The sequence below is a fragment of the Suricata suricatta genome, chromosome 5, assembly GCF_006229205.1.
Source record: "Suricata suricatta isolate VVHF042 chromosome 5, meerkat_22Aug2017_6uvM2_HiC, whole genome shotgun sequence".
Lineage (NCBI taxonomy): Eukaryota > Metazoa > Chordata > Mammalia > Carnivora > Herpestidae > Suricata > Suricata suricatta.
Genome location: NC_043704.1, coordinates 58,422,792 through 58,449,124, shown reverse-complemented (window position 1 = coordinate 58,449,124; position 26,333 = coordinate 58,422,792). Strand labels below are relative to the sequence as shown.

The 26,333-nt window shown below is 40.0% G+C and overlaps 1 protein-coding gene and 1 non-coding gene across 13 annotated transcripts in view; both read right to left on the bottom strand.

Annotated features, from left to right (window-relative positions):
• The window catches only part of PHLDB2 (pleckstrin homology like domain family B member 2), a 108,735-nt gene that overhangs the window by 6,017 nt on the left and 76,385 nt on the right, over nt 1-26,333 (bottom strand). For 4 of the 12 annotated variants that reach the window (XM_029939274.1, XM_029939284.1, XM_029939272.1 and 1 more), the window contains 10 exons: nt 25,901-26,044; nt 25,098-25,286; nt 22,946-23,086; nt 21,645-21,744; nt 18,897-18,911; nt 17,848-17,868; nt 13,891-14,098; nt 3,931-4,021; nt 2,882-3,028; nt 712-931 (listed from right to left, as the gene is read on the bottom strand). In XM_029939274.1, the coding sequence (XP_029795134.1) occupies nt 712-931; nt 2,882-3,028; nt 3,931-4,021; nt 13,891-14,098; nt 17,848-17,868; nt 18,897-18,911; nt 21,645-21,744; nt 22,946-23,086; nt 25,098-25,286; nt 25,901-26,044 (1,276 nt within the window). The remainder of the gene's footprint in view (nt 1-711; nt 932-2,881; nt 3,029-3,930; nt 4,022-13,890; nt 14,099-17,847; nt 17,869-18,896; nt 18,912-21,644; nt 21,745-22,945; nt 23,087-25,097; nt 25,287-25,900; nt 26,045-26,333) is intronic. The other 8 variants (XM_029939279.1, XM_029939282.1, XM_029939276.1 and 5 more) reach the window with 7 other exon arrangements.
• On the bottom strand, nt 17,186-17,331 carry LOC115293003. Its single transcript, XR_003909279.1, has one exon. It is a non-coding gene; the product is annotated as a U4 spliceosomal RNA (small nuclear RNA).

Here is a 26,333-nt window from a genome sequence, read left to right as displayed (position 1 = left end):
GAGACACAGAATGGGAATCAGGCTCCAGGCTCTGAGCTGGCAGCACAAACCGTGAGAACATGACCTGAGCTACAGTCAGACACTTAACAAATTGAGCCACCCAGGCACCCCAAGACTTCTTAATCAGTACAGCAGTTACATAAATAGTCCTGTATTTTTTGAAGACTCAGGTGGGTATGTTTCTCACAATCCATCATTTAAAAAATCCAAAATATTCCAGTCAATAAATAGTTTTTCATTTATTCACTGAGGAACTTTACCCTCTGCTTCAAAACCATTCTAATTTATAAACTTTAGCCAAATGTCTGTCAGCTAAGGCTGCCTAATTGTGTGTGACTTATGTAGGGCGTATGACCATGAATAAATAAACAGAAACCTTTTTTCTGCTTTGCGGTTTAAAAGTCAATATTTTGGTCTAAAGGGATAAGTTCCATTTAATATTTATTTTGACTTTAGGTTATTTCAGAATTAGAACAGACTAATTCACACTTTTTAAATAATATATAATTCTTATTATTTCTAGAGAGGAAATCATACATATCATGGGGACTGGGCAACCTTAATAGAAGATAATATATACCTACAAAGCTAACATTGTCCTTAATTCTCTTAGTTACCAATCAACCTATTTACACTGACTTCTGTTACCTTTGTGCATTAACAGGGAGTTCCTGATTTGAATCTGTCACTGAAGAGTTTTTCATCACTCACCTGCGTAATAAGAGAATGTGCGCTTACTCCGATCAAACACAAACCATCGTTTTTTCCAAGTTTTAATTTTTCCACCCATTTTGATAAGGAACCCTCGGCAGGTCTTCTCTGTGATTGATACGTGATAACAGGCATCGATATTGTGGCCAGCAGTCTCCACGTGGCTTCGCAAATCAAAGTCTTCCTTCCGGACTGGCAGATAGCGTGTCAAAGGTCGGGCCTGGAGAAGCACAGACTTGGGTCATATATAGCTAAGTATTTATTTTGCTTAAGGTCACAGTCGTTTAGGAGTGGACTTGAACTGGAAAGCCTAAGCATTAAGATGTTCATGTGATTATGAGAACTTAAGATAAACATTATTCTCTGGAGTTCAAAAACTGCATAGTATTTCAAGAAGGCGGCTACAGTATGCAGGCAAGGGGAAGGGGATGGATAAACTCTGGTGAATAGGTTCCAGTCCTTGAGAAAGGCAGATGAGAAAATGGAACAGTGTAATGAACTTCAGCTTTCCAAGAGGTGCACAGCACTTCAGAACACAGGGAAATGAGGCACAAAGTTCCCTGGGCTTCTCCCGATCACAACCTATCATTAGTTCTTAAGTAATCTCAGAGAAGACATGACGATCGAATATAATTTAGGAAGTACAACCCCCCCCCCTCCACCAGCCATGAAAGACCCCCTAAAACTATACACATTGGCTTACACACACTCTCTGATAGAAATTGAAGGCAGAGACGTATGTTTTGAGAAGTGAAGCTAAAATAAGGTAAGAAGTGGGATCGAAGCTGTACTCAGTGAGCAGATGTGGAAAACTTGTACGTGGATGTCTTTTATTTTCCTACGGCTAGAGCAGAGAGGTTCATCTAATTTAGGAAGCATATATCACCATGGCGCATATTTCTAAAATGGTGTTTGCCTTTAATCTGTTAATAACTCCACCCTCTGCCCTGGGGGAAATGACCTAAATATATACTTGGAGGCAAACCTGATAATTAGGATTAAAATAGAGAACTGTACTTTTTGGATTGGCTTCGAATACGAAACAGCCATGGATGACCTTCACTGAGAATCCTACTTTGGCAAAAGATTGACCTGATGAAATAAAGAGGGCATGTTTTACTTTGTACTTGTCCTTCAGCATTTTGCCTCTGAGTCTGTGGCGCTTTGACTTTAGGCAGATGCCAGAGACTTCTGACAGCTCAAAGCACACGGAGTCCCACTGCCACGCTGGCAGCTAATGGCACTTTTTATGAAGTCTAGTCAACCCTGGTAAAATGGACTTGAACTTTAAGTACCTGGCACTTCACAAAATTTTATTTTAGTTCCTCAGCCGACACACATCATAGAAGTAGCTTTTTAGGTGTGAGACTCAAACCGTGTAATAAGCGAGATAGGAAGTGAAAGGAAATGGGTGGTCTTCCTGAGTTTGCTGCAGTTCAGGAACCTTGCACACATGCATGGACCACTGTAGCCAAGGGGGCATGGGTGACAATACAGTGGTTCGAAAAACAAAACTACCAAGAAACTAGGTTGGTAAAATGATTTTCTTCTGGTAGTTGCTTCCAAAAATGGCTTCCTAGAAACTTTTCTCTTCCTCGACCAAAGATTTTAGTTTGGGTGTTGTATTTGTTTTCAGTAGGAAATCTGGCTGCATTTTTCAAAGCTGCTCAGAAAAACATGGGTCTTTTAAATATACCCCCAAAATGGGCAGAAGAAAAATTGCCTCTCCCTTAGAATTGTTCTATGCGTGACTAGAGATAAGTGTCATTTGGGTAGTAGGTCTCAATGGGTTTCCTTAAAATGGTTATTTATTTTTGAAAAAGAACATGCATGGCGGGGGGAAGAGGTGGCAGAAAGAGAGGGAGACAGGATCCAAAGCAGGCTCTGAGAGCCCAACAAGGGGCTCAAATTCTCAAACCATGAGATCATGACCTGAGCCGAAATGGGACACTTAACAGACTGAGCCACCCAGGCGCCCCTCAGTGACTTTTGAGATAAACATACATTTGTTTGTTTGTTTGTTTGTTTCTCTCCCAGCAGTTACATGTCAAGCAAGGGCTGCTGAGCGCAGTGCCAAGAAAGCCAGCCCTCCTGACACAGCATGACCGTCTTCTAACGAATAACCACCAGGGGGCAACCTATTCTAATCCATCCAGATGGACTGACCAACCTGTGCCCTTTGTTTCTCCCTTATTTTTACTTCCTTTTCAATTAACTTCTGCCGCTGGCTAGTTTCTTCCTGCAATCGTTTTTCCAGGAGTTCTCGGCGTCGTTTTTCTTCTTCCAGAGCTCGTTTCTTGGCTTCCATTTCCCGTTCCTAAATATCATTATTCGGAACAAATTTAAAGATACACTGGTTATACTTGGATGATTCCAACTAAGGGAAAAGAAAATTCTCCCTAGACAATGGTCGGTTTCAAAGCCTGGGCTCTTACAATATATCACCTAGACAAGAACCACCCCTCACATAGTTTTCAAAATCATCCCACGCAGAAAGGCAACCACATTTAATGATTGAGTATTAAGTGAAAATCCAGCTGTGGCACTCAGTCATTTCACACTGGTGACCCCAAACCTCGCATTTTTAATACAAAGGATTACAAATTGGCACACAACATTAGTCATGACGTTTAGCCCTTCTTTCAGGGCCTTCTTCTAACTGAAGGCCATGGGTCCCTCTGGTTTCTTTGTTGCTCTGCGCCTTCCTGGCTAGAGGTCATAGAGGAAGCCCACGGGGAAGTCAGAAGAGGAAAGGAGGGGCCCTTTCAGGCAGGATACAAAGGAATTTGGGGGGATTCCTAAGGAAGTTCGGATTCTGGCTTGAAATACAGTCACAGTAACATGGGATTTGAAATATTACAATAGCACAGTTGACACAAGCTGGCAAGGAGGAGAGAAAGCATAAGACATGACACTCGTCCTTGTTCTTTGGCAGGCAAACACAGTGGCCATCAAAGGGAAAATACAATACAAAGCATTCATTTCAGTCTACGTTGACACTATACATATTTTAAATTACAAAAAATTGTAGTGCCGTAAGGAGGCTTGCTTAGAAGTCCCAACGCCCTTACTTTTTAGATAACAAAAATGAGGCCAAAAAGGTTGAGTGACGACTTCAAGATTATATTGGTTAATAAGGCCCAAGGACAGTTTCCTGTCTAGCACAGGACAGCTTGAGTCATGCCTCCCTGACCGCAGGCATAAAGATATTATACTGACCCTGGATTCAAGCAGCCGCGTCTTCTCTGCATGAGCCTGCTTCAAAAGTCTCTCCATTTCTTCTATTCTGGCAATATTTGAAGTGCTGGCACTAAATAGAACACAAAATATCCTTTCAAGAATATTGTTTGAGAATGATGTCTCTTTAAGTATACACGCATATATGCGTGTGTGCACATACATACACACACACACGGGTTCTGGAACAGTGTGTGATGCAATCCAATGTAATTTAACACGCATACATGCATGTACACACACACACACACACACACACACACACGGGTTCTGGAACGGTGTGTGATGCAATCCAATGTAATTTAAAAGATGGTACTTAGGCCTGAAAGGTAACTCACTTCGGGTCTGAAAATTGTAGGTGACATTGGCTTATCTCAGTTTAGAAGACAAAATATAGGCTAGGAAAATAAAACCAAAGTAGAGTGCTTTACTCATAAATAAATAAACCCAAACTAAATCTTACAAAGTGCGTTCTCAAAATGTTTTTTCCAAGGTCTAAAAACTATGTACTGTGGGAGGCCTTCTTTTTAGTTTAATTATTCACAGACACCAGACCAGTAAGACTATCACGAAAGTTCTATGTACACGACACTTAAGGTTTGAAAATACTTTATTTGGCCTGGAAATGTGTCCCCAGCTGCTTCTTTGCTGTGCCTCTATATACATGGACATTTTGGGGAGTGCCTGGCTGGCTCAGTTAGAAGAGTATGTGACTCTTGATCTTGGGGTCATGGATTTGAGCCCCACACTGGGTGTAGAGATTACTAAAAAAATTATATATATATATATATATATATATATATATATATATACACACGTGGACATTTTATTTCTTCTTTTTTTAAATGTTGATTTATTTTTGAGAGAGAAAAAGAGTGAAAGAGTGAGAGGGGGAAGGGCGGGGCGGGGGGACAGAGGATCTAAAGTGGGTTCCATGCTGACCGCAGAGCCTGATGTGGGCTAGAACTCACAAACCGTGAGATCATGACCTGAGCCAAAGTTAGATGCTTAACTGACTGAGCCACCAGGTGCCCCGACATTTTATTTCTTACATTATGATGCCAATGAAAAAAAGACTTCTCTCACAGGTACAACAGAAGGGTGGTGGGTGACTAGTTTTGTCAGTAATACTCAATACTCATCCACCACACTGATGAGGAAACTCTATGAAGAGATTCAAGAACTTCAAAAGAAAAGCATCTTGAGAAAGACATCATGCAAACAAGTGAAGGCAAAGACCAAAAGTTGTAAACACTGCAACAACAGTTAGGGTAAATAACTAAAAGAGAAAGAGAAGAATTCGAAAATGTTTAACACTGACCAAAAATGTTATTTTTCTCTTATTTACATTTTTTTGAGTGTTTTGGAAATGAGGGCATGACCTGTAATATTCCAGTCATAGAGAAGTAATGTTATTTCTTATGCATGTATACTTGTGTAGCCATCGAATATATGTCTTCTTTTTTAGACTCTTGGGGATAGAGAGCTTTGGTGCTTTTATCTTCCATAGCATAGGGACTGGCACATAGTAGGGATTCATGTCAGATGCATTTATATAAAAATAAATTCATATGAAAATAAGGGGAGTCTGGGTGGCTCAGTCAGTTGAGTATCTGCCTTCAGCTCAGTCATGATCTCGCGATTTGTGAGCTCGAGCCCCGCATTGGGCTCTGTGCTGACAGCTCAGAGCCTGGAGACTGTGTTGGATTCTATGTCTCCCTCTCTCTCTGCCCCTCCCTGCTCTCTCTCTCTCTCTCTCTCAAAAATAAATACATATTTAAAAAATTAAATTCATATGAAAATGAAAAGGATAATTTTTAGTATATCTCCCCAAAATTATATTGTTGATCAACTCAAATCTAGGTTGTTTCCAGCATAGGGCTACATTCCTTTATAGAGGTAAGTGACCACAGTAACATAATACATGTAGTTCATCTTAAAGTCAGTAATAGCAGCTGTGTATCAGCTTTAATCAAATTGTCAAAATTTGTAAGCAACCAAGATACCCTTCAGTAGGTAAATGAATAAATACATGGTAACACTTCTAGAAAATGCATAAACTATGGACTTTGGGTGATAATGATGTGTCAACATCATTTAAAAACTGGATCATTAAAAAAATCTTTTTAATTTTTTTTTTTTTTGATAGAGAAGGAGACACAGAGTATGAGCAGGGGAAAGGCAGAGAGAGAGGAAGACCCAGAATCTGAAGCAGGTTCCAGGCACTCAGGTGTCAGAACAGAGCTCAACGTGGGACTCGAACCCATGAACTGTGAGCTCATGACCTGAGCCGAAGTTGGATGCTTAACCAATTGAGCCACCCAGACGCCTATCCACATAGGTTCATTAACTGTAACAAATGTACCAATCTGATGCTGAATGTTGATAATGGGGGAGGCTATGTATATGCAGGGACAGGCGGTACATGGGAAATCTCTGTAACTTCCTCTAAGTTTTGCAGTGAAGCAAAAACTGCTCTAAAAATTACCTTTTAGAAAAAAAAATCATCAGTACTTCTAGCCCTATGACAAAATGACTTCATCCAGGAAAAGCACAGCCTCAGGAATGTTGTATCCTTAGGAGTTAACTAAATCTCTGTACATTGGGCCAATTTTTAGGCAGGTGTGTTTTCCTGATAAAGACAAAAACATGGCAATTTCTCCTCATTATTTCCATGAACTGTTGGGAGAGGTACAAAAGGGTAAGTTCTATTCTCTTCAACCAACAAGGATTAAAGAAACAAATCTTTCATTTTTTTTGGTGCAGGGATTCATATTCCTCCTTATTAAGAATAGTCAACCTTGGGGCACCTGGGTGGCCTAGTCAGTTAAGCGTCTGACTTCAGCTCAGGTCATGATCTCATGGTTTGTGGGTTCGAGCCCCGTGTCAGGCTCTGTGCTGACAGCTAGCTCAGAGCCTGGAGCCTTTCTTCAGATTCTGTATCTCCCTCTGTCTCTGCCCCTCCCCTGCTCATGCTGTCTCTCTCTCTCTCTCAAAAATAAATAAAACATTAAAAAAAAATTTTAAAGAATAGTCAACCTCACAGAAAAGGGCACATTTCATTAGCTCAACTGAGAAAGCCCTAGAATAGCCCTAGAAGAGCACAAAATCATGTTTATATTCTATAGTGTTCTCTGTGGCATCAGATATATATGTATTATGTCTCCAGTTTGTTTGGAAATGAATAATTTGTTCACTAAGTCTCAGGTCTCAAAAACTCACCAATTAAAAGAAAAGTACTCACCAAGAGTTTAACCCCCATCTACCCTATAGTTCTTTCTACAACATACTCACTTTTTGTCTAGTTTGTGCCTGAACATTGTTAGACACAGAAAACTTATTGTATACATTCCTTCATTGACTGGACAGCATTCTTAGAATGTTGATACGTAAGTTGAATCGAAATCTGTCTTTTTACAGCTTCCAATTACTGGTCTAAGTATGACCTTGAACTACATGAAACCTATCCACATGAATTGGTTGGAAATAACTTGGTTAGAAACAAATATTTTCAGCCCATAGTTTTTCATATATCTGTAATTTGGGCACATCCCAGGGGCAAGTTTTTAAACAGTTATCTACCTTTAAATATTTCTGTTCATTTTTGTTTTAGAATTTTTCAGGGTGTTTTCCATTTATTTTATAAAATTTATATATTTTTTCTGCCAATTATATCTAACCTGCCTATTTGGCAATATTTCCATAAATGTCTTAACTTCTGCTCCGAAGAAACTCAATTTTCTGAAAACATTTGACAGAAAGTACATGTTAACATTTACCACTTCCTGTCTTCCTAAGTTTTAGGCACCTAGAGCCACCTATTTTTTTTAAGCTACCCTTTTATACTTTTAAAGCTACTTTGGTTATTTTGTCTAAAAAGTAATTTGTATCCATGGGTACCTACTTGTACTCTATGGCTCTACTTTTGCTTTTTTTTTTTTTTAATGTTTTATTTAGTTTTTTTGATACAGAGAGAGACAGAGCATGAGAGGGGGAGGGGCAGAGAGAGAAGGAGACACAGAACCAGAAGCAGGCTCCAGGCTCTGAGCGGTCTGTACAGAGCCTGACGTGGGGCTCGAACCCACAAATGTGAGATCTGACCTGAGCCGGAGTCGGAGGCTTAACCGACTGAGCCACCCAGGCGCCCCTACTTTTGCTATTTTTGATTTTAATGTTTCCTTGACATGTACACCATTTTTATTTGGCAAAACTGCTGCTCCGTCATACCATGTAATCACCGTTTTTACTTTTGTGTCCTGTCAGGATTGCACCTAGAGTGAAAAGCAAAGGCCACTGCAATAGGAATGTAGGGAGGAGTCTAGACTTGTCAATATTGTGGCATCCATGGCATACACAAATGTCAGCAAATGAAATGCCACCTGGCGTAGCACCTGCCACAGGAGGAGAATCTGAAGTCACTGAAGATAAGCTTTATCATGCATCACCTAGAGCACAACACTCGTCTTTGCTTCCTCAAACCTGTCCAGATCATCAGAGCAGTAATGTTTCTTGCCATTGCTCCAACTTCTGACCTTCCTTAAAAGGCAGGCATAGTTTCGATGTCATTGCTGTAAGGATGCTGGTGATATGGGTCGTGGGGCCATTCGGGGTATACAGATGACTAGTTCTGACCACCTTTCCCACTTAGTAATGTCCTGCTGTTTTATCAACTGAAGATCTCTGACCAACTGTGCTAAAAACCATATTCATAAAGAAAAACAAAGCTTTCATTAAGGGTAAAGGAATCCAACTAGCAGATTTGGGATTCTTGGTGCTTTTTAGAATATTCACTTCATAGGCAAAGGCAAAAACAGAAAAAGGAAGAAAGAAAAGCTGAGAACAATATCATACAAAAAGTAAGTAAGCAGAACCAAACCCAAACAAAACGAACAAAAGCAAAACAAAATTCTCCAGAAAGACAAAACTTTTCTGGAACTACCATCAATGCACCAATATTACCACTAGGTGAAGGGCCAGTATCCCAGAATATTTTTTTTCAATTAATCTTCTCAAGTATTTTTTTAGCTTAAGCAAATTATTACTCCTTATAAGAGGTCCAGTTTTTCTCTAGTCACTAGCTCCTTGGACATCACAAGAACACAACAAGCCCTCTGACACTTCCTGACCATTTTTCACATGGTTTGACATATCCAGTCCCTTTGACAGATGGCGGCCCTCCCCTGCGATCACTTTGGTTTTCTGGGTCTCTTCTGAAAGAACAGCCTAGAATAAAATGCATAGGCTGGGTGCTGACATTCTAGGGTAGAGAGCAGAATACAAACCTCTGCCTAAAATGAAGAAATTAGAAGCATGTGAAATTTGGATTAAAGCATCCCTTAAAGCCAAGTTCAGCTATGGATTGTCCTCAACCCCATACCCAGTGGTGCTCCCCGCCACACATGCACATTGCTGGTATTTAAGCCAGAGTGAGGGGTGAAGTTCCTCAACATTTTCTCCAAGTATGAGCACAAGGTCAGGGCTTAGGAAATTAGTAATAGCAATTGTGATAATAACATATCATTGCAGGCAGTATGCAGGGCACTATGTGGTACAAGCCAAGTGAGTAATTTCAGCAGAATAGAGGTTTTATGAAGAATTGACTCTCAGCTGCTGTTTTTTATGACCCAAGCCTGTTTTCTTAGCTTTTTGTTTGTTTATGGTGTAAGTAATGATGCTGACAAAGCAAAAATATTGTCTGACTCAAGTAACTCTCTGGTAGACACAAAAATGATGTCTCAACAAAAGGGCAAGGCCAGTGTACCCACAACTCTGAGCAGTTCTATAATTCTACAAATGGCTTTTTGTGACATAATAAACCACAAGACTAGGTTTATGTCACTAGAATTTCAGCATGGAATTACCTCTCTAATATACATATCATTTAAGGGTATTTTAATATATAACTTAAAAACAATCACACAGAGAGAAAATGTTTTAGTCTTTCCTTTCTCTCTCTACCTAACCTCGAAAAGTTCTCATTAAGGATGTGGTGTCGTAATATACATTCCAAACCTTAGTTTCTTATTACCCATTTGCCTGATGTTTATCATATTATTTCCTATCATAATCGTGGATATAAGCTTATCTTAGGGTAGCATGAACTTTTGAAAGTAGATGGTGATACAGAAGAAAAATGTGTGTTTCTGTCTTTCTTATTTATACCAGACCTTTTTACAGGTTTCTTGTACTTGGGATTCTTTTTTTTTTTTTTTTTTTTGGTTTGTTTGACATTCAGAGGATCAGACAGTAGTATGAAATAAATACTCTTAGCAGTTTCTGACCATGGGAATTGGTTATGTGTGATCGGTAGCACCACGGAGTCAGGTCTACGTGAAGTAAGAATGGAAGCTGATCGTGGCCACGCGTAAGCCCCGCCCGGAATGCTCTACTGTGTGCCGTCCTCTTCAGTTGGCACAGTTAGGGGAGCCATTCCCATTCTCTACCTTTCTAAATAAAAAGTAGCTGGGTGAGCAAAGAAAAATAAATTAAATTTTTGCCTGTCACTGTGCTTAAGTGTCCCTATCTGAACGTGTAATGCTTGGTAATTATCATCGAAGTGGTTCCTTTTTGAGTAATTTCCTGTACCTGCTGCCACACCGCTGCTGTTTACCACCATTACACCCGAGCTGTGAGGAGAGGTCATTTGAAAGGATGAATGTTCCCTTTCCATGTTTGGAGTGGAGAACGCCAAGGCAGGAAAATGCAGAGAGTGTACTGCTTTACTAAAGATGGCTCAAAAATAGAAAAAAGTCACACTATCAAGAGTTCGTGAAGGAAATATTGACATAAAATCTTCACAGTTATTTATGAAGAGGGGAGGGCAGTCTGATATTTTCAAAATAATGACTAAGTACAAGGTGTGGCAGAATTGGCGGCGCCCTGACACTGGGAGCCTGCACCCTGCGTTCTGCGTTCTCATTTTTTAATGCCCACTTTTATTCCTCCTGCCCTTATGGGATGATGGTTGCTGGGCTGCTGATTTTTGTTTTTGCCTTGTTATTCAAAAGTACCACATCTGATTGGTCATTTACTGTCATTAATGAATATTTACTCAAAATTTAAAGCTTTCTGTTCTGAAAACATCAGCTCCCGGCACCTGCCAGCATGGCCTGGGCAAGCCATTCCACACACTCAATGTCTCCCCGCAGCGGTCATACTGAACTTTTAAAATAGTGAGATACTGCATCTTTTAATATTGAATAATGTAAAACACTAACCCTTCTAACCTGACATCATAATGGCAGCAAAAAAGAAAAAAGTCCTATTTTTTATTCATTACATAATCTTCTCCTTCAATTGAGGTCATTTCCATGTGACAAGCAGCAGTATGATTCTCACTGTTGCTTTAGTGTTTTCCTCCAGAGACTCCTTTCCTTCTCTGGCAGGATATATCCAGTAATATTAATATTCTACCCATTAATGCCAAAACTAAGATACAGTGTTCTTTACCACAAAAAGTACCATCTGTCCTTTTCTCGTTTCCCCCCACCCTGAAAATTTCCTGGCTATAATGGCTAGCTATAGTTGGGTCTCTCATATTCTTTCCATTTATGAAACACAAAATAACCAAAGCTGAGTAGACTTTGCTGATATTACTTTCCCTCTGTCTCTGTCTTTTTTTTTGTTATTAATTTTAGGTGGAGAGAGAAAAAAACTATTTAAAATAAATTATATTTACAGAATGGTAGTTTGCCATTAAAATGTGTTTTTTGTTTTCAGGGACACCTGGGTGGCTCAGTCGGTTAACGTTCGGCTTCAGCTCAGGTCATGATCTCATGGTTCGTGGGTTCAAGCCCCACTTTGGGCTCTGTACTGACAGCTAGCTCAGAGCCTGGAGCCTGCTTTAGATTCTATATCTCCCCCTCTCTCTGACCCTCCTCTGCTCACTCTGTCTCTCAAAAGTAAATTAAAAAATTTTTTAATGTATTTTTTTAATAATTATTTTTTTCTTTGAGAGAGAGAGACAGAGTGTGAGTAGAGAAGGTGCAGAGAGAGAGGGAGACACAGAATCTGAAGCAGGCTCCAGGTTCTGAGCTGTCAGCACAGAGCCTGACCTGGGGCTTGAACTCACGAACCATGAGATTATGACCTGAGCTGAAGTCAGATGCTTAACCAACTGAGCCACCCCAGGCACTCTTCCATTGAAATGTTTTAAAATCCACCATCCTCTTGTATTAAAGAAACAACCCTTCCATTTCACAGACCAGCAAGCCAATAAGGACCAAGAGCATTCTGTGATCTGCTTCAAGGAAGTTCCTGCTCCCATCCTGTGGCTTCATTCCAGTATAGGAATGTTAGGTGATGGCAACTAATTATCCAACCAGACATTTGCATTTGGGACACACAAGTGCTCAATTAACATGGATTGTTTCTTAGGTTGAAATCATAATGGTTCTCAGCCAATTAAAATAGATCAAACACAGAAAATATGCACTCATGGCACTTGCCAACTAGTATGAGCCAAGTCCAGTCCACTCTTGACTGTAGAGCACTCTGTAAGTATCTGTGGAATGAAGGAGCCTATAAATTGAAAATATGTCCATTTTACTATATGCTGAGGTATTTACTCAGCCAACACTGAATACCTGCTACCTGCTAAGATCTCTCCTGGTGGGGAAACCAAAAGATAATGAGACATCCTCCTTGACATTGAGGAATTCACCAATTAATTACTGAAGAAAACATTTTATACCACAATGTGATCAGTGATATGACAGAAAAAAGAATCGAGTGCAACAGAAACACAGAAGAAAAAGGCCCTAAAGGGAGAAATTTTCATGAGTTTCCAACTTAATCTCAAGCCTGAATGATGAGGAAAATTACTCTGGGCTCAGATAGGAGAGGGAGTTGAAGATGATCAAGATGTTTTGCAATGCCAGATACTACCTACCAGTGCTCAGTAAGTATATAGGTTGAGTGAATACAAAAAGGGAAGGATTAAATTGACTCTAGTCAGTGTTGTGCTGGCAAACCAGTTCTCTGGAGGGAAATAAAACCCTGATATGTAGCAAATGTCAATTTATGTGGAGTGCATGCTCCCACATGGGCAATTTCAAACTACCAACATGACATTGCTGATCACACGGAGGGGGAAATATGCACATGTGGCACTTGCCAACTAGTATGAGCCAAGTCCAGTCCACTCTTGACTGTAGAGCACTCTAAGTATCTGTGGAATGAAGGAGCCTATAAATGGATGAATGAACAAACTACTTGATTCCAGGCTTAGGACTAATATGGCCAAAGGCCCAGGGATTTGAGTATTAATGAGAAGCTCTGTGAGGTGTATCAGGAGGAGAGAGTGAATGGGAAGTTGGGTTCTAGGAATGGGAAGAATTCAGGTTCTAGGTTATGTCTTTTCTCAAAAGGTGGGAGGGTATCATCAAAGCTCTTGAAGGGGCAGAATACCAGGACTAGATCCATATTTTCGATGTGCCTTTAGCCATAATTCCCTAAGACCATACTTTGCCTCAAAATATGAACACAAATGTGAATGGTTAAATCCTTACAAAAATTCTAATATGTGGAAGAGCTAAAGCCTTCCTTTTAATGAAACAGAAGTGTAAGAAATCCTTCAACATCCTTACTATATTGCTGGAAATTATTTCTTCATTCAATCAAAAGGAGTCCTGATGAAGCTTAGAGTCAACCAATAGAGGCAAGCCAATGTTGAAGCACAGAATACATGTGAACTCAAATGTAAAGACATAAAGCAAAGGACAAAACTGGATTATGTGATGTCTGACTGGCTACGTCACACAGGATACAAAGAAATTACTTTCAAAGGCTGCCATGACACTGAACCCTCTTCCTCACTGTAGACTCTTTATGTCTCAGAAATTTGGGCTTGTACATAGACATTGCCCCCAATTTATGGCTTTCCTTTTTGAGACTAGCAGGTGCTTTTCTAAACTGAAAACCTGAACCATGAATATATCCTACCTGGAGATATTGTCAGGTGAGCAGGCAGAGATGCTGGTCTCCATGCTATCGGAGCTGTCTAGGCTCAAAGAATCAAAGGCCTGGTCCTTGTAGCTGTGATCAGGATAGTGGAAACTGTTCAAGTAGACATTTGACTCAGAAGCTGTGCGGCTGTAAAATTCAGAAGATTTCTGTCTGTGTCCTTCACTCGTCTGCTGATGATTATACCCTGAGGGAAGAGCCATAAATATGTTAGTATGCTTCATTTTTCAGTCTTAGATCTTCTGAGAGTCAAACAAGCAACCCAAAACATCTGCCTGTGAAACATGGGTCTTGGTCTAATTTGTTTTGAAGCCAAGAAGATCAAAGACACAGCATCAAGCTCAGTGCAAGCAAGAGTTTCAGAGAAGTGGTCTTGGAAGTAATCTTTCTGGTCAGAGGATCACTTCACATTTCCCTTTGCCATTCCCACATCTCAGCACAACTGAGAATAATACGTCAGCACACACAAAAATAAAAAAAGCAAAAACAAAACAAAATGGCAACACAATTAAAAGCCCTATATCTCCTAAAAATAATTGGGTTCAAGTGAAGCAAGATGACTCCCAGTGACATGTGACAGCAGGGTCTTAGGGCAGTCACTTGATCAATGGTATTCCAGTTGAAGGAGAACTTGATCAGGTCATAAAATAGCAGGTGGATCATCAAAGTGCAAGATTTAAGAATCTTGGGTCTCACTCATATTGTCACGAACACTTTTAATCATAAAAATCCAACCTGGGTATTTTGCTCACTCTTCATTGTTCAATTTCTCTTTGCCATCAATTATTTAAAATCTTTGCAGTGAACAATCCTCTCAGTGGTCATGCTTCCCCTAATTACTGTATGCAAAGCTCTCTTCTTCTTCCACCTTAACTGTCAGCCCTCAGCCCGTTGGTGGTATCAACCACACAAAACTGTAGAACTCACATCAATAGCAGCAAACGTGCCATCAGTAAGAGGCTTCATCCTTACCCTGTTACTTGGTCAGCTGGTGTGTCAGGTCTTGGCTTTACTTTGAGTTACTGCTATGGCTTGCTCACTGCGGGGTGCTCTTGCACAATGCAAACTGAATTATTTTTCCTTTCAATTCTCTCTTATACATAGGAAGCAGGGATCACAATGATAAACCAATCCCTCAATTTATGAAAAAGACATTTCTCTAGCCAGCAGTAATTTGCAATCTCTTTCTCCCTCATCAAATTTACTACTGAACTTATTAAGAATTTACAACTCGACCATCTGAATTTTGCTTCTTTCCTTGCACTCGACCTTCAGTGAGGCCTTTAATTGGTAATGAAATGGTCAAAAAAATAGCCAGAGGGTGAAGGAAGGGCAGTGATTCCAAATAACTTCCTCAGCTATCAGTTGAACATTTCCCTTCAAAAGCAGAGCCACATCCATGAGGCTTTAGTGAAGCATCGTCCACCAAAAGTTTCTGTAAAATGATTTTAGTTCAATAGAGAGTTTGCATGCTAAACTACTTAGAGTGGTTTTTAAAAAACTTTTCAAATGTTTTTTATTTATTTTTGAGAGATAGAGAGAGACAGCTCGAGCAGGGGAGGGTCAGAGAGAGAGGAAGACACAGAATCTGAAGCCGGCCCAGGCTCTGAGCTAGCTGTCAGCACAGAGCCCGATGCAGGGCACGAACCCACGAACCATGAGACCATGACCTAGGCCGAAGCCAGACGCTTAACTGACTGAGCCACCCAGGTGCCCGTGGAGTGGTTTTAGATATCTAAGTGAAAATTTGTTAGTTTGGATGATGGCATTTCTGGGAAAATATTTCCCTAATATAAGCTGTAATTATAAATTACAAATACATATGTAAAAGCTACAGGTCACTTAGCCAAGGGAAGATGCAACACAAAAAAAGCACACCATGGGACTCTAGATAGAATATAGTTATTCATAATGATTAATGCAGAAAGCATGAAATGAAGCCAGTACATTCATAAGTGTGGAGTTCGTGCATTTAAAAAGAATGCATTACTCGAATATTTACCTTTGATACTTGAACTTTTGGAATTACTAATTGCTCTTTTTAAATTGTTTCCAGTTATTCATTATGAAAAGGAGGAGGACAAAACAAAAACACCAGAAATTATTTGAAAAAGTCACACATGTATCTTTCCTTATGCTTTCAAAAAAAGCTTGTTGGCCAAGAAAACTTCTGCATTGGCACCAGGTATGTGGAAGTCATTTCCCTGTTAGTATGAAAAACAAATCCCTAAAAGACAGCCATGTAATTTAAAACATATAAGAATTATCTCCTTGGTAATGACATGTGCCACAATCTCCTCTTCCCCTTCGGTTTTTCGTAATGAGGGAACGCCAATCCCTATAATGCAAAGAATACCTTCTTGGAAAAGCGAAGAAGATGGCGAGTGCATTTCTTCTTAAAGCAACCGTGTATCCTGATCCTCAGATCTCCCCAAATTTTTTTTCAAAAGTATTACAGGATAAGACTAAAGATAATGACTTTACAACTTTCAGGAGAGGTAGACAGTACACTAAAATGATTCAAATTTTTCAGATGTGGGCACAAGGGACAGCTGTGTCACAACGTGTAGTGTGCTAAGGACTGTGAACTTCATAAATACCCCAGGTCGCCTCAATACTTATTGAGGTTTGGCTCTATGTCTGAGAGAACTTTCCCTCACTCTGGTGATAAGGTAAATACCTTAGATTGTCGCTGCAATTTCAGTGGAAGAGTCTTCTGCTACTAAGCATGTTCCCAGTGCGGTAGTTTTGTTTCCTGTGGATCCGGTGTGAGCGGAAATGTGAATGCAAAGGCCTGTTTCTCCCAACTGGCAACACTCCACTAACCGCAGTGAACTCAACTGTCACCTGGACTTGACTACTCCCTCTTGAACAACTTCAGAAAATTAAGTCACCTCTGCAATCACAAATATGGGCATGGACCTCGTCCCTGTGATCCTGAAACTGCACCAGTATGATTCCAAATAGCTGGTGTTGGGATTCAGGCTCTGGCCTGTCCGCCCAAAGGTACAGATACTTCTGATGGAGGAAACACTTGAGGAGAGCAGCAGACCAGAGGAAACCCTGGTAGAAGGTCCCAGAAGAACCGTTCCTACCATTAGGTGGCCCCAGGACAGGTGCAAGCTTTAACAGGGAAGGGACACAGGTGTCCTGGTCACCACAGGATCCCCATTCATTTAGTACAGGGATGTCATGAACTAAAGAGCCACTGAATCAATTCTTTGTCTCATCTGTAAATTCCAGCATCAGTAATGGCTAAATAAGGAAGTGGGATGCACCTGCTGTCTGGGGTGGGGTAGAGTAAGTGCAATGGGAAAAATGAGACTTTCCCAATCTTTGAGACGACTCATTTTTTAAAATTAGCAATAATCATGCCTCAGATAAACCTCATTGGCTACGATACTGCCACTGCGTAAAGCTACTCGTTTTTTTTTTTAATTATGCAGCAAGAGTAATATTCAGCAGCAGGACAGCAACTGAAAGCAAAAAGGGCCTTTTAATGCTTATCTCGTTTCTATCCAGGTAGAAATAGCCATTTATGAGGTTTATAAAGTAAGACCTGATGATATCTGAGGCTCATCACTAAGCATAGTGCATGCAAAGAACCCAAACCAACTCAACTCTCTTCACTGTCTGAGAGAGCCAGTAGAATAGATGTCAAGGCCCATTTATTATTATTATTATTATTATTAATTATTATTACTATTATTTTTTTTTATTATTGCCTATCTGTGAATTCTAGCCAGTTAGACCTGGGAACTCCTTTTGAGTTAACCATTGTAAGATATATAGTCGTGTCAATATCTTCCAAATGTGTGTTGTATATTTTAAATGGTTATCTGGGCTTAATATAGAAAATGAGGTGACTTAAAACTATAACCTTTAAGAGGATAAAATTAATCAGTATTTCTGACAAGTTAGCCTATCATAGCTCACCTGCTGAGAAATTCATTCTTCCTAACCATAGTCCACAGCCAGGAGATGAAGGCACAGGACGAGTCAGGGATGAAGGAGAATGATGGAGAAAGGGAGAAAGAGACAAGATCAAAAAAGGATGACAGCAGAGAGGAAAAATATACAACACTTCCAACATGCAGTCATTGACAGTGTTAGTAATGACACCAGATCAACAAGGCAAGATGTTTTCCCATTTCTAGGTTAAATCTGAGTTTACAGAAAAGGACTTGAGAAGTCAAAAAACAATAAGCTCATAACACATACATACAGTTAGTGAAAAAAAATGGAAACTAATATCTTTCCCACATATTCACTGACCAGCAAACAGGGAGAATAAACACAAGATCATAACGATATGACAATTCTTTTTCCCAAGCAGACAGCAACAAATAGTTTTTAAGAGCCAGGGTTTACAAACTTGCCATTCAATTACTTGAAGCACATCACACTTTATAAGCAGTCCGTCCTCTGCCATCCTGCATTGCTACCAGCTAGCTACAGTAACGAGCATCATATTTATTCAAGCCAGTAATTTAACTGGTCTTCACTCGCCATGAGATCTTACTTCTAAAATAGACTCAAACAGAGTCAATAGTTAGAAGCATCCTGCATCCTCCCCTCCTCCCATGTAGCCAGTCTTATTTATGCCTGGCCTTCGGAAAGGAGAAACACCATGTTTTACATTTAGCCTAGCCTAATGCCAGAGCCCACTCTTATCTCTAGCTCGATTCTGAGTCTTACAAAACAATGCTCTACAGCACTCACATTTCCTGCGCGGTCAGACCTTGTAATAAAAAATCAAAACAATGGCTGTCACGCAGCTGCTTGTAGACGACCAGCAGCTGCACTTGTGTTGCGTTTCTAGCAAATGTGCAACAATTTCCCCCCACTGTGTGAAAGGAATGATCATTTAGACTAAAAATCCACTATTTTATAGTGTCAAATCTGATCATTTCTCAAAGATGACTTCACCATGACCTTTCACCATTTGCTGGCAACAAAAACACCACACAGGAGGGTTGTCATACCTTTCTTGGACTTTCCTGCATTTAACAGAAGACAAAAGGACAAAGATTGCATTCATTCTAAAGCTTACAAAGGACCAGTTCACACGTTGTACAAAAGCCAGTAACGATCACAACTTTAAGAGTTGAGTGAGTTCCTGGGCTCTCTTCTAAACTCAGCTCTCAAAGACCTTTGTTTGCATGATTCACGTTGTCAGTTTTATGAAAACAGTGCCGACTGAAGGAAAACTTATACTTACACCATTGTCCTTGACGTATCCGTTATGGATAAGCAGCAAAAAAACACAGTTCATTTAAGTTAACTGTGTAAGTCCCCACCCCCAAAATGATAAAGTCTGTTAAATTAGAGTTAATAAAAACATGTTAGGTGTAATTTGTTCAAAACCATGGAATTTTACTTGTTTGCTATTTTAGTGAAGCCAACATGGTACTAGTGAAGCAATTCTAAATGAAATAATGATTCATCCCTCCTGGTCTGTGTGGGCCACCTGGATGGGCTTAGTGGAAAATTCTGCCAATTTTAATGCTCTGGTGTGGCTCTAAGAACTGCAGGCCCCATCCCCTCCTCCTCTGGCTTCACAAGACACATCACGTCCACTTGGATCAACACGCACAAAATGGTTCTCTACTTCCTCAGAGGCTTTCTCTTCAGCACCACATGAAACTCTTCAAGAAGAATCCCACTTTAGAGCGGGGGCAGGAAGAATGAAGCTGCCATCTGGTCAGATGCTCAAAAGTGAAGTGCATCGATGAAGAACCAGAGCAAAGAGATAGGTCAAGGTCAGTGGACTTCGCAGAGTACATCTTAATGTGACCTAAGGGAATTGGCTCAGTTTTCCTGTATGAACCTAGCATGGGGATTCCCATTATTTGATGGCAAAAAGAGATTAGAAAAAGGAAGCTTAAATATCCTTCAGTTTTGCCATGTTCTCTTAAGAATCCTCTTACATGGTAATGTTGATAGCTCTTGAATTTACAAATCTCTCCATTTAGTATAAAGGTTTAGTTTTTCTTATTCTTTAAGAAAAATACTTTTCACATAAAATATAGCATTGTGGCCAATTCAAGCTCTGATGTCTTCAGCCAATGGACAAAATACATTTAAAAAGTCTATCAATATCACAGAAAAATGCTTTCACAGAAAATAGACTTGGCCCACAAGTGAACAATGATGAATGACAGTCACAATATCAAGACTCATTTATGTTTATTATTTGTAAATCATAAGAGATAGTTTCACTTATTAAAAAATTATAGTAAGGAAAATAAGAGAAGCTTAATCGATTGTATTTGGTTCACATGTTAACACTGTAAACCTTTCATGGGTTATAAACCTCTCTTATGAATACTACAGCCTCTATTAACTCTTAAATAACTTCTAGTAATGATTCAAAAAACTCATTCAAGTGATATACTATATATATGTGTAATATATACATATGCACATTTTATATATACCAAAATTCATATATATATGTATATATATATAGATTTATGTAGATTTCTTTTCTTAATGTTTATTTATTTTGAGAGAGAGTGAGTGCAGGGAAGGGGCAGAGGGAGGGAGAGAGAGAATCTCAAATAGGCTCCATGCTGTCAGTGCAGAGTCCAATGTGGGGCTTCATCTCACAAACCATGAAATCCAGGCCTGAGCTAAAATCAAGAGTAAGATGTTTAACTGACTGAGCTACCCAGGCACCCCTATTTACATATACTTCTTTCCTTTCCTTTTCTATTCTATTTTTTAAATTTTAATTAATTAATTAATTAATTAATTAATTTTGTGGGACACCAGTGATTATCCCCTGGTACCACCGTGAAGGGCTGAACAGTCAGTACTGAATCCCAGCTTGCTTGGGGAAAGCATTCTAATCTCACGAATGCATGACTGCACTCAGAGTCCAAGTGCCCACCTTCCCTCAGCATCCCCCTTTATGTCCTGGGCATTCCTCCATCGCTGCATTTATCATATTTTATGTAAAGTATTTGCTATGTGTCTTTCTTCCTCACTGGACTATACGCATGTCAGGGCCGACTATGTCATCCATTTGTGTTCTTGGTCTCAAGCACCATGCCTGTCTGAAAGTCAGGGTCAATATAAACTACTGACCTAGATGCCTGTGTTAACACACATCTAATCCTCTCAATGAGAAGCTCACCTCTGGAACTGCATTCTAGTAATTTCTTCTAGCCCCACAAAGACTATTTGACAACCTCATTTTAAAGCAATGTATTATTACAAAGAAATAAAAGATGCTGAGAATCAAAGTCTGCCTGAAACCTAACAACCATGTAGAATAAAAGCTCAAACCACCTTAACAGGCCTTAGGGACTTCTGTCCTGGGCTACGTAGTGTTCTGTTTCCTGTGTCAGCTCAATAACTCTTTAGTATATGTTTCAAGAGCGTGGCTTAGCCACAGACCAGATAAGTAGCTTGGTTAAGTGCCCTGGTGATCTCTCTGGATCTCAGTGGTATCTCTTTTCTTTCTACCATGGGAAGGTTAGTAATGCTCTAGGGGCCTTCCTGTTTTGAGAATTGTATTGAATTTATAAAGTACAGTGGGTATGTTTAAAAGGCACCAGCCACCTGTATAATAGAAAAAATTACTTTAGTATCACAATAAGGAGATATAGATCCTTCCCCCAGGAAACCTAGGATCTGATCTCCTCTCTAATTGATCTCCAACCCTGTTCTTGCTCTCCCTCCCTTCGGATGCTTAAATCAGGATGTCTGATTTAAAAGGCGCTTACCTCTGAGCATCCTCCGAGATTGGGAGTCTTTGGTCAGGGCTGCCAGTGAGTGGGGCAGCATGCTGCCGCAGCTGTTGCTCTGTCCCAGGGGCAGGTGAGCCTGTGAGAACCGAGAACCGGGAGGAAACACTTCAGGCAAACCGCAGGCCAAACGGTCCTTCGGGACGTGGCCACATTCCCGTCTCCCCAGCTCCAACGCAAGCGCAGAGGGCAGGGAAGGCGGGAAGGAGGAACGAACGTGTCCCACTATTCACGCTACATGGCAAAGGCCAGTCACCAACCCTTCCAAAAAGCTCCGTGGTGGGCTCGACACCACAGTAATTCCTCCAGTGGCAGCAATTCCAAAAATGAAGACAGATGGGGAAACACTGTCAAAAACCACCTTAGAGAACAACTCAAAGTTCTTCATGCATGAGGAGCCGAGGGCAGATGCAGGGACAAGAATGCATGCACATCATGCACAAAGAAGAGAAGGTCCATACTTATTACAAGTGCACCAATTTCCATCTCCCCGTGGTGACTGGAGAAACCTATTAGCTACCCCTGTGGGTTTAGCACTCTCTCAAAATAGAAAATCCTTAGTGTAAAATACACTAGGAACACTAGTTTATAAAATGGATTCAAACAGAGTTACTCTGATTAAGGGCAAGGGAAGGGTCCCAAAGTCTGGCCCATTAAGAACCTCCTTCTCATCTGCCTCCCGCCTCTTTCTGCAATGACCCCCTGGATGTGTCAGCAAAACACAAGTGAGGACTCAAGGGTGACACCTGAGAGTGGGTTCGTAGTCTAGCTTCACAGCTAGCCAGTTGAGGGCACTTGGCTTCTTTGTCCCTCAGTTTGTCCATATGTATGATCCAGAAAATAAGGAGTACCTCTACTGAGTAGGGCTGACTACGGATTTTTAAATGAGGCAATCCACATAAAGGGTTTAGTTCAGGGTCAGGCACATAAAAATGACTCTCAATAAATATTTGTTGCTAATATTACTGGAATCCAGAGCTTCTATCCTCCAATTTCCAGATTTGGGAGGCAGTCCTGGGAACTTTTCACCAAAGTGAACACAACCCACCACTTGTGCAATGGAGGAAGAAACACCCTGGACCAGGTCCTTTGTTCTCACTAGGTACAATTCCAAATGTCCTCTGAATAGGATACAAAATGCAATATAGTTATATGTCTGCCCAACAAGCAAACTTAATGGTTTCTTTTTCAGCATTTTCTTTAAGAGCCTTTGTATGTTGGTCAACATTAGGACAAGGAGACTCACTAATGCGAACCCCATGGTTCACCCCACGTCCTACCTTTGGGGTGGTGCTTCTCCCCATAGTAGCACTGCTGAAATGTGGGGATATGGAAGGTGTGGTTTTCTTTCGAGGCAAAGTGTCACTCAGATAGAGGCCTTCTTTATGCTGTTTTTTCCTTTCTTCCAGACTTCTAAAATGCTTTAAATGCAAATGTAAAGCAGAATAGCAAAACTTGACTAATTGAAACAGGTCACTGAAGAAATTAAGAAGTATGCATTCACAAAGAAATTTTGGAATTTTAACACAGAATTAAAAAAAAATCAGCTTATACTTGTGTTCACTAATAGACTAGGGCTAGCATTGGGTAAGATACATAGACACTGGGAGAATTTATTATTGGACCTAGGAACTTAAAAAAAATCCACCTTTCACTTTCATAGTGCCTGCTGCCTTGGGGCCTCAGGACAACTTACAAATTATTACAATGGCCGCCATGCAGATGGCGGAATAGCCAGTGGACAAAGCAAGTAAGCAGTTTCTCCCCTTGTCTGTCTGGACGGTTCTGTGTGCTGGCACAGATCCCAGTGTGAGGAGGACAAGGAAAGGGAGAAGGAAAAAGATGGAGAGAAAGAGCAAGTAAACAGGGAAGTTGTTTTAAAGTCGGAATAATATTTTAATTACATATAAACACTCCAAACCCTTATAACGTCTCCATATAAGGCATCCTTCTAGGTTACTCTTTTATTTGAAATAAGATCTTAGTCGAGAGACCCTTGTAGTAGTCCCTCACATTTAAAAATCCTCCTGGTGACTATTTCTACTATTTCTTTATTTTTTTAATATACATTCCTAAGCTAAAATGTTTGCCAACTTGAAATTTATCCAAATTTTTCTTAGCCTCCCCCCAAAAGGTCTTACCTAGTAGTAAAGTTAACTCCTGATTAAAGGCTCTTAGGGTTTAATCATTTTTATACTAAGATCAAGCTTTGGAAATACATAAAAATTAATGCAAATTAGAGTTACCAAATTTGTGATCAATCTTCGAACATGCCAATCATGAAAAATATCTAATTTTAACCTCATAGTTATTTATTTATGCTAGTTAATATTAATCTAAAAATAGTGAGGAGATATAGTCCTTTAATAAGAGATAAAAGGCAGTAAAGATAAGTTCAAGAAAAGTAATGGCTGGGGGCACCTGGGTGGCTCAGTCGGTTAAGCGATTTCGGCTCAGGTCATGATCTCAAGGTTCGTGAGGTCAAGCCCCGTGTGGGGCTGTGTGCTGACAGCTCAGAGCCTGGAGCCTGCTTCGGATCCTATGTCTCCCTGTCTCTCTGCCCCTCCCCTGCTCATCTCTGTCTCTCTCAAAAATAAATAAACATTTAAAGAAAAAAAGAAGAAAAGTAATGGCTGGGCATAGCAAACCAGGGCTCATCTAATTTGGTAAGCTAGTGATTATAATTACTTAGCATCTTCTGGGGCCAAATTCATATAGAAATTTGATTATAGTTGAAAGAAAGCTCAAAAGAGATTTTTTGAATACCCAAGCATGAATATGCACTAATGTACTTAAGGAAGGGTGACATTCATAATAATGAATTACCTATTTAAAAATGTGATCAATAAAATACTTCTATGAACCAACTGTATTTTTTTGGGGGGTGTGGTGTGATGCTGGACAAGCTATTTACCTCAGGCAATAAGGAGTTAATTCTTATTTCACAGGATTATTAGAAGAAAGAAATGAGATTTTATTTGTTAAATGTTTCGCAAATTTTGACACATAGCAAGGGCATGATGTCTATTATTATGACTTCATTAATGTGTAAGAAAAATATTTTGTGTTGACCCAGCAACTTTTTATACCATGGGTTTAATGGAAATAATTATTATCCTTTTGAAAAATGCCTGAGGTAAGTTGCAGTATTTTGGTTGAAGGGGAACTGAAGCATGAGGATGTGAAACATATCTATCTTGAACATATCAAAAGTCAGGAGAGGGCAATTGAGTATCGAGGTTTATAATAGTCCCCACACCCTTAAAAAACACTAAATGCCCTAAAAAAAAATCAAACAAAAGAAAATCCAGCAAAGGAATATGTACTTGTCTTTTTAAGGATACCTTTGGAAAAGCTGATGGAAAGATCCCACATAAGTAACTGTGTTGTCAAGGTCAAGCTCTCAGCCTCTGAGCACCAGTGGCTAGTTACCTGTTGCTCCTGCTGCTGGGGCTGCCTTCGGTGTTTCTTAGCTGGTAGAGGAGGAGGTGTGTCATTTAAAGGGAAAGGATCGACAGACGGAGCCAGGACTTCGGGCCAAGGGGCTGATGGAGGTTGAGTGATAGGATGAGGAGAAAGGGTGGAAGGAAACATAAATCCAGAACAGACAGGTGATCTTTGCTTTATAGGAGAAAGAAAAATATATATGTGTTCACAGGAAATGAAAGAATTAGACAAAGAAATGAAATCGATAATCTCATTAGTCTGTCCTCTTGTATTTTAATCAAGAAGTCACAAATGATGGGCAGTATCTTTCAATTTAGTCTCTTGTTAAAATCCCACTCTGTGAGCAACCTGGATCAATTAGAAGGTATTTTAATTTACTCTTATTTGCCTTTCCCCAGATGTTTTTAAAAGACATTAATAAAAATCCATACTGCCCCACACAACAGAAAACAAGACCAAGCTGGAAAAGTGATCCAAACTAACGATTTTAGGAAGGCTTTTTAGTTTCTATGAAAATGATGTCAGGTTAGAATGCTGAGATCTAGAGTTTATGGTTCTGAACTTAATTCTCCTAGTACTCCACTCTGTACCATACATCTCATGATTTCTAGTATCATGAGTGACAGGACAGGACCCCACATTGGTATGTTTTTCAAACCTGGCATCACTCCGGCCCGCTGGTCAACCGATATATATATTGGTCACACACACCTTCACTTTCAGCTAACCATGGGTTAATCTTGGACATGAGGAAAGCAGTGAATGAATGAAATGTCATGCCAACACACCTCTTTGTTTTGTGGCTGGCTCACCGGCACAGCTGTGGGAGGCCCAGTGGCAACAGCATCAGCATCAGCAGGGAACTGAGAGGAAGGGGATAGATTCGTGGAATTGACACATGGCTCATTAATTTCATTTACATTGATATAGCCCTAAAAGGAGGAATTCAGAAGTTAAAAACAAAGAAAGCAAAAGCTGAGGCATGCGAGAGTATTAATGCTCCCAGTACAATGGAGTTAGCTTTGAGCGGCACAGCCAAACATCTGTGGTATTACCAAATGTTTCATTAAGGGAATCATCAGCCATTAAGATGGATTTACAATGCTTAATCTCGAAAAATGATACACCAAACATTACAAATACATTTTTGGGAGGTGAAATCAGGATGATCATATTATAAATAACCCATGCCTTCAATTTCAAAATATCCAGAGGTATCAG